General features: G+C 35.9%; 1 protein-coding gene across 1 annotated transcript; it reads right to left on the minus strand.

The window, feature by feature from the left end:
* Positions 1 to 1,205: 1,205 nt before the first annotated feature.
* On the minus strand, positions 1,206 to 7,134 carry asb18 (ankyrin repeat and SOCS box containing 18). Its single transcript, XM_072685239.1, has 5 exons — positions 6,852 to 7,134; positions 3,464 to 3,731; positions 2,032 to 2,545; positions 1,610 to 1,723; positions 1,206 to 1,391 (listed from the first exon to the last, which is right to left on the minus strand). The coding sequence occupies exons 1-5, from the start codon at positions 7,132 to 7,134 to the stop codon at positions 1,206 to 1,208; spliced, it is 1,365 nt and encodes a 454-aa protein (XP_072541340.1).
* Positions 7,135 to 9,219: the final 2,085 nt, after the last annotated feature.

A 9,219-nucleotide genomic window follows, 5' to 3' on the forward strand; every position in this document is an offset into this window, starting at 1 on the left:
CACTGACCGTGTCAAAATGGCGGCGCAGTTGACGTGCCTGGCTAAATCAAACGCGGCGTCCATGTAGCGGGATCATCTTTGGGCGTTTTAAACACAGTGACATCTGGCGGTGCGAAAAATAGAAGCCATAATCTCGAGAAGGCGAAAGCAGCGCACCTCATGAAATAGATGGAGATGTCACAACCACGAAATAATCAAATGTTTTTAGATACGGCCAGGGTTGCCGTACTGGGGGTAGGGGTTATTACGGTTATTACGGTTATTACGATGTTATGATAAATAATCAGTGTGGCTTTAGCCAGCATAATTTGATTTCTGATTGAGCTACAAGACGTGTGCAGTATTTGGCCACATTTGATCGTTTTCCTGCCAGCTTCACCAAAATTACAGAGTAGCATCAGTGTAGCAACAACAAAGACGTATTTTCAATATTATTTTATTTTAAAGCTGTAAAGTACAAATTCCGCAAAATGTTACTTTGAAGCAACATTCTGGATGGAAATACTGCTACTTCATTATGGAACTTTGGGGGAGCTTCACAAGACCTCAATAAATGTGTGTTGCTGCTTAACCAGAGACCCAACACCTGGTCTGTGGTGGCCCTGTGGGGTCCTGACCTCTGAAGAATAGGGTGAAAAAAGGCTAACAAACTACAGCCTTGTGGTTCCTAATATGCAGGGGTTAGTACTTACCAAAAGTAAGGACAACCAGTGCACTTGCAACAGGGTCCAAGGCTTACTGATGCATGTGGGGAGTGAAGGATAGCACATCTTATTTTTCCTTTAATGCTGTAAAATGTTTTACAGTACTGTTGGACCGTTTAGATGACCAAATCTCAAAAATGGTACACTGTGTTGGAAAACAATGTCAGAGTTCATCTATACAACTTATTTTATTTGTTGGCATTTTCATCAGTAAATCAACAGTAAACAGCATGTGAATTTAACAAGAAAGTTAAACTATAACTGTCATGATACATGCAATATCCAAACACAACACAAAAAAGTAACACCAGTCTATGTACAGTATAGCCTACAAATGACAAATTATGACACCAAAAAGTATTGCAATAGACTATACAAAGAAATGGAGTAATTATGTATCACATACATAAAAAGAGCTATACAAATCTGTTACAGCATGACTACAGTATCAGTTTGCCTTTTTATCTGTCCTTTAATCTGCCAGCAATGATCTGCATTGTTCTAGTTAATACAGCCATCAGGTTCCAAAAGAAGATAATTTTTTAGTAACCTTGGGATAGGTAGCCGAGGGACAAGTAAGTAGCAGTGTCTCCCAAAGTGTTTTCTTAGTGCAGATCTACACAGGTGCTGTAAACCGCGTGGCTTATATTCCAGTGCAAAGAGAGATTCATAAAATGGTCTGTAAAGCTGAAAAAAAAAACAACAGTAGTATTTTGTTAGGTACACTTACTCACTTAATATCCATTTTAAGATTTATTTTTTGATACTGAAGCCACCAATTTTGAAGCGACAAAACAGCTAAAGAAAATTATTTACTAAATAACAATGAATGTCAAAACCTTTAAGCTTTGATGCCAGGCAGCAAACATATGAATAGATGTAACTACTTTAGGATATACACCTACTTGAAAAATATCCTCAGGTATGGCTTCAGCCCATTTGGATGTTACAGGAACGAGATTGTAGGAGTTAAATAGAATCTCTACAGTTTTCGGGGATGCTGCACAAGCTGTTAATACCTGAAAAAACAAGAACAATACAAAGAACAAGACTCTGTTCAGCAATGAGGAAAAAACAATAGAAATGAAGATGTGTTTAAATTAATAAGACGTTGGCAATTTCCATAAAAACAAATATTACATGTAAAACTAAAGGCAACATTCACCTTAAACTAAGAACTTAAAGTATTTAGTATTAGTATAGAGTATTTTTTTTTTTTTATAAATAATAACAATATCACTCCAAAGAACATTTGGCACCTTTATTTTCAAAAGCTACAGAAAAAAGTGTGAAATAAACAAATAAGTGAAAGTTTCAGGTTACTAACCTTAAGTAATGCCTGTGGCCATACTTTAATGGATCCATGATTTAACAGTGTCTGAACAACAATGTGTGGCTGCCACTCCTGACGTATTACAGAGCTTTGGAGTACACTAGAAAGTGGTGAACAACCATTGTAGTCAATGGCATTGATATCTGCCCCATGATCCAAAAGAAGCTGCACCAAGCTAGCTTGGACGTTGCGGGCTGCCTTATGCAGAGGAGTGCGCCGTTCATTGTCAGCTAGATTGACATTCGCTCCGTAATTCAAGAGGAGACGACAGAGTTGAAGGTGTTTCTCATCCTGACCTTCTGCCATCTTGTCTTGAGTTTCACTACATGCTACCCCCAGTGGTGTTTCACCTGAGCAGCTGGTATGATCGATGTGTGCTCCATATCGCAGATAGAGCTGGGCGTGGTGTGGTAGACCATGCTTTGCTGCCACATATAAAGGAGTCTCCTCCTCCTCCTCACTAGGAAGGTCTACCTTGGCACCATGGCGCACCACGGCCTTAGCACAGCTGTTTTGAACAAGAGAGTTGCTTGTGAGAAAATTCTAAGGCATTGTATCTTCACATTAGTAAAATAATGGTCCAAATCAGTGTTTCTACACAGTACTGGAAGTCCTCCTGCCCTGCTCTTACACACTTGTTAAACTAATTACAATCTGACTTCAAGACGCCCTCAATTTAACGTATTGAGTAACCCAGCATTTTAATACTTCGGCTCACTGTATATGGTCATAATGTTTCAAGGGCATAGTTGAAACTAACTCTACTCTAGGATCTACTTTAAATCAAAAAACACTTTGCTACTATTTGCTACTACTATTATTATTTTATTATTATTATTATTATTATTATTATTATTATTATTACTCTTATTACAACAAGCATCATTGCTTTCATTATTCTTACCATTCTTTACTATGATTGTATTTGTATATATAAAATATACTATTTCCATGCACAATTTGTTTTAGTCATCCGCAATTCTGTGCTGATACTGTGTATGATGCACTCAATGTTCTACCAGCCACTACGGCATTGCACATGCACCATGTACTGCTGCATTGGAAATGATTTGCTATTCAAATAATATCCTGCTTGTAGTGAACTTTCTTTTTTCAGTGACAGACATAGTTAAGAGAGTATGATGAATTATTCAGCAACCGATCTTCCAGCAAGAGCTACCATGTGTAATTGTATTCCCAGAATATATAGTGTATTTATATGGTCGGTGCAATGGTTAAATTTAAATGGTCAAAAGGGTATAGGTACAACGTAGGTGAACCTAATCAACTGCCAATGTACACATTACAGGTGAATTTCAGTATAATAAAACTTCAGTATAATGAAAGAAAAAAGCACTAATTTCTAAAATCAGAACTTTTTGGAATTAATCACTTTAGGTTTTCTAAAAATAAATACCATTCATACCGAAATGACTGGGGTGTTCTGCAGAGATGCAACGGTGTCAGGCCATCCTCTGTCAGCTGGTTGGGATTGGCTCCATGCTCTAACAATAGCTCTGCACACTCAGTATTGCCATTTGCACAGGCCTCGTGAAGGGCTGCCTTGCCTCCTGCACTGAGATTGGGATGAGCTCCATGCTCAAGCAAGTATTGTAGGCACTCAGTAAAACCTTGAGCTGCAGCTATGCAGAGTGGGCTTGTGAGTTCTTGCTTGTATTCCAAAGACCAAAGGCCTGCGAAAAAGTAAAATCAGACAGTGTGAGGGTGTTTATATATAGTTTTGTTATAGTTGAGAAATAATAAAAAAAATAATAATCAAATGCATCTGCTCAGTTTTGCACAATGTGTCATTTGTATTGTTACCACATTATCTGTGTTGACGATATCACAATGCATATACAAATGATGATGTTGAGCATAACTAAATATTTTGTGTTTATTGTTCTGACCAGTCACAATCCAACGATTTTAAATATACATTTTTATTAGTGTTTATTTTTTGTATTGTAAAAGGCATATCACAAATTTAGCAATGCAATTAAAATAAAGTATTTTAGGGAAGTGGACAAAAATGTTTGAATAAAAAATCAGTTTCAGTTCAACACAGCATATAGAGATAATATCATAAAAATGTTGTGTTCTTTTTGGTAATTGCTTTTTTGATTATAAAAATGGAAAATAAAAAATGAAAAACAAAAGGTTACCAGATTTTCTTTTCATAATCCAAATACAATAAATGGAATTTTTTGTTTTCATTGTCAGAAAAGACAAATACATGTAACAGCAAATTATATATTTTTTCTTTCGTCAACAAAAATAAAACAGATAAAAACTCATAATACTACTACTACTACTAATAGTAATAATAATAAGAAAAACAAAACTATTATTATTATTATTATTGATCTTTTTTGTACTACATAAAACAACATTGTTTTCTATTACCATTTTTATTATTTAAGGATTCAACATCATTAATCAAAAAGTTCAGCATCTGTTACAGAATACTTTTATTTATAAATGTCTTGCTCTTTAGTAGTTTACTACCTTTGTGCGAATTAATACCAGAATAAAATTTAACGCCATGTTGTTGTTGTTTTTTTTACCGGAAGGTCCAAATGTCGTTGCTGGATTTGCTTGCCACTGCAACTCTTCACAGTTCACGTTGTAAAAAACATCAACATCTATGTAGTTCCTTTTTAGAAGTGTACGAAGCCCTCTAGAATCTCCAGTAATAATTACTCTGTAGAGCCTCAGGGAGCGAATATCAGCCTTTCCTTCTTCTTCCTGCCCAGGTCGCCAGCTGTTATCTTCCAGTAAGGCCTGCCACCCATCTAGCTGTACAGTGGAGCAAAGACTTTCGAATCGCAGTGTTCTCAACATCTCGGCTAAATGGCTAATGTTTTCAGAGACTTCAGCTTATATAGCTCTAGTCATATTTTCCTTTAGCGCCGAGCACTTTTGTTATTCTATTAATAGTAATCCATTGTTGCCCATCAGTCACTCATAGCTTTACTGAGTTTATTTTTAGCAGCTGATGTATTGGAGAACACAGATACCTCTAAGCTACAAACATTTATTACTCTGCCTATTTATAATGGAATACTCTGCATATTTATATTGGAAAATAAAGATGTTTTTTCCCCTTCCAAAAACATACTATTTGGTCATGCAAGGTCTTGTGACAAATGCAAGAGAAGATTGAACTGAATCTCTGATTGATGGGTGTGACCAGTAAAACATGTAATTTGGCCATAGCATGCATAAATTGTGGAGCAATTGTTTGGAATAGTGTGGATGGAACAGGGTCTAGCGGACAGGTGGTAGAATTATTAGAGGTGAGAAGATGTAAGAGGTCATCTGTGGAAAGAGGAGAGAAGCAGGACAGAGTAGAGGGAGGGGGAGGACCATGTCTAAAGAGGGGGGGTAGAGGCAGGGGGGAAGGATCTGTATAATCAAAGGATGATAGCAATGGAAGAAGGCATGATGACTGGAGTTTCTCTGATGGAAGGTTGAAGTCGGCAAGTAGAATAAGTGAGGCGTCAACAGGGAGTCCACTTAAGAGATCATCCAGTTTTTAATATTCAAGACCATTTTAAGATCTTTCAGGATCTTAAAGGATTTTCAGGATTTCAGGATTAAGCCGTTTATCAGCAATGTGCAATCAAATCTTCCATTCTGCCTCTTCCATCACCGTATGCAACAATCTGTCTGTGCCAAGTATTCAACACCAAGTATCAATATTGGGTGGGACAATTACAAATATGACATCTGAGTTAGGAAAAGAAGCAGCTAGTGAAATGCATGCATGATGAAATTAGTGTCTGTGGTTGGCCGCCCAACAACTTAATGTCTTTAATGTTCAAATAATGTCATGAAGTTGAAAAACTGCAAAAATATCTTTATTACAGTCTATTATCAAATGTAACATGCACACTTATAAGTCTAGGTTTTATAACAACAGTAATACTGAGTGGTATTACTGTACAGTAAAACTAGCAAACATGGGCTTCACTGACCTGAGAAGCTTATATTACATGAATTAATGTAATTTTGGCCCTCTAGAATTGTGCCAAATTGCGAAATGCGGATTGTCTCAGACAATAAGCTTAAGAATACTGAAATATGTATATGATATAATATAATAAATGTATTTTATGAGTATTATATTGCAATATATTCCAGAAGTCTAAAATGTGAAAAGGTTAATTCACCTAACATATTACTTTTACTGAATAAAAAAAAATCCTATTACAGATTATATTTGCTATCATCAAATTAACATCAAAGCACTCTTATATAGTAGTAATATACTCTTAAAATAGGTGTGTGGCAACACAGTAGTAAAACTGTTAAATTATGTGTTAAATAATAATAAGTGTTAAATAATACTACCCCAGGAATGGGATTTTGAGTTCATGTGACAAAATACTGAAGGTGGAGGTTAGAAGAGAGCCCTTATTTTATGAGGCAGTTTTTTTTGGCGCCTATGCAAGCTGCTGCGATCGGAGGTAACGATTGGTAATTTCGCTCAATGATAGGTGAGGATGGTGATAGATATAAGATATAAGATATAAGAAATGATATAATATATTAAAAAAAATAAGAAGAAATCCATTAAATAGACCAAATATTTACAGAGATAATAGGATAAGATTGTGTATAAATATGTAGCATTCACAAAATGCTAAAAGTGATCATACAACATAATACAGTGCAGTAGGGAAATATAATATTATTCTTGTGGGCATCTATATTTTTTTAAGATTACTAGAAAACTTTGAATTTAGACTCAATGGATTGTGACAAGGTAATAAAGTTCTGTTTAAATTTTAGGTTGACTTTACACTCACCACGTTTCTGTGCAGTCCATTGCAGCTCATCACTTTGGAACACTAGAATCTTATTTAGCTCTTCAGGGTCAGAGAAGCCATCTTTCAGGTCCCTCCAGTGGCGGCCCAGCAGCTCAACAAGGACAGGAGGACAATGAAAGTCCAACCCTGGCTTCTTTGAGCCTTCCTTGCACTTGCTGCTTCTAGTGCAGTCTTTGTCTAAAGATGTCCACCTTTTGTTGATGGGGCATGTACAAGTAGCTACATAACTCACAATTAACGTTTCTCCATCATGTGAGAACATCACTGCTAAAGAGGTCACTTCTCACTGTCTGTTTGAATCCTTACCTGCTGACTTTATGACTATTTATATAGTCTCTATTGCCCTACATCAACTATTTTTAGTACAGATGACATGTGACTGCCATGGCATTCTAGTGGCAGACAGACTTAATCATTGTTTACCCCACAGCACATGATACCCGAGACACAATCAAAACGAAGAGGTCAGAACTGTAAACATGTCAGATGTAAGGCTAAGTGGAGTGCGCTAGTGCTGATATCACCAGTGCATTGCTCTAGAAATAGCACTCCTCATGAGAAAAAATAACAGTGGCTCTGCATTGTCCTTCAATCAGATTGGCCAAACAGCTGCCCAGAAATCTGCAGTGTGATCCCTGCAGATACTTGACATTACAACCCCTCATCCAACAGAAGAACAATAAACATTTACAGAAAAACAAAGTAGACCCTCTGGGTTTTACGCATCAGGACATAATATGGTTTTGTGAACTGCATCCACAAAGAAAGGTTAAAGGTCCCCTAAAATGTATTTACTTGGAGTCTTAGATACATGTATTTACTAAGGGTTTTGTACAAACTGTGAACCTCAAACACTGTTGTCTCCTTCTCCAGCATAACCAAATCTAAACCAAATCTAAATCTAAACCAAATCTACACAAACCCACCCACTAGCAAAGGCCATTCTACAACTAAAGCTCTAGTAAAGCATGACTAAAATTAAGTTAAATTAAATTAAATTCAATTTTTTTTTTATTGATTTGTTTATTGCTTTCTACAAGTAACACTGTCACAAAACAGCTTTAAGTGGTAATAATAGTTGTCAAGACTTGTAACAGCACTCACATCACCCCCAGATTGTGTTAGTTAACAGAACCAAATCAAAATATGTGCTCAATTCAAAGCTAACCACATAAAAACTAGCGAGAGGGTGTTAAGCTAAAAGCTAAACTGACCACAATCTTTTCAGCTTGCTTGAAACTGATTAATGAGGTGGAGAACACAAAGCTATATAATATTTTTTTGTAAATGCAGCAGTGTTCGCTTATTGGATTAGATAATATGTCTATTATGCTTTATGCTTATGACCACAGCTCACCTGGGAAATAATACCATGTAATGCATTTTGTATATATATATATATATATATATATATATATATATATATATTTGAAATGGCTATTATTATGGTCAACCAGCCCTAGAACCAGCCTTTTTATTGTTGTTTGTTTTTACAGCAGGGTATGGCTTAAACAGAGATCAACATTCAAATTAATTTGAAATACTGTATTAGTATTTTTTAAATTAGTATGTAAATTTGTCAGAATCATTGCTGTGATTTATTCCTTTACTGTAGTAAACAGATCTCCACTCCACTTGTTCAGAATTGACAAGGAGGTTTAAAAGTGAGGTAAACTACAAAACTACAAAATGACTACCAGAAAGGCTAGTTTGTTAACAGTATCAAATAAAAATTCAAACCCTTTAAAAAGTCAGTATTGCAGTAAAAATGTTTGTGTTTTGATTACTGTTATGTTGGTCAACCAGCAACAGAGCTTATAATAATAAAATAGCCTAAAGCAGCGTAGACCAGTAATTCATGCTTTTTTGTAAAAGGACAGCTAACTAGGCTTGTATGTCCAGCAGATGTATTTAGTTTGTTAAATCTACAAGCTTTAACATCTGTGTCTGTGTGACACCTATGTGTGTCTCAGTTAGATGTCCAGTTTTCACCTCCTTTGTACAGACTGTCATTCTGTACAAATGTCCAGCTGAGTATAACTCTAAAGGCATTTTATTTGTTAAAGCAGTGTTCTATCACTGTAATAGCACCACACTCTTTTATTTTATCTTATTCTCTCTCTCTCTCTCTCTCTCTCTCTCTCACACACACACACACACACACACACACAGTGCTGTTATTGTTTTCATTACTGTAAGTACAGTAGTACAGTGCTATAGTTTCCTTTCAGTCTTTTCATGTCAAGAATCTGGTGCTAACATGAGCACATTTGCCTTTACAGCTGCTGTCATTTAATAACAAATGGACTAGTAGGAATTGTCCCAAATTATTTGGGATTAAAATCTA

This window comes from Salminus brasiliensis, chromosome 8 (assembly GCF_030463535.1).
Source record: "Salminus brasiliensis chromosome 8, fSalBra1.hap2, whole genome shotgun sequence".
NCBI lineage: Eukaryota > Metazoa > Chordata > Actinopteri > Characiformes > Bryconidae > Salminus > Salminus brasiliensis.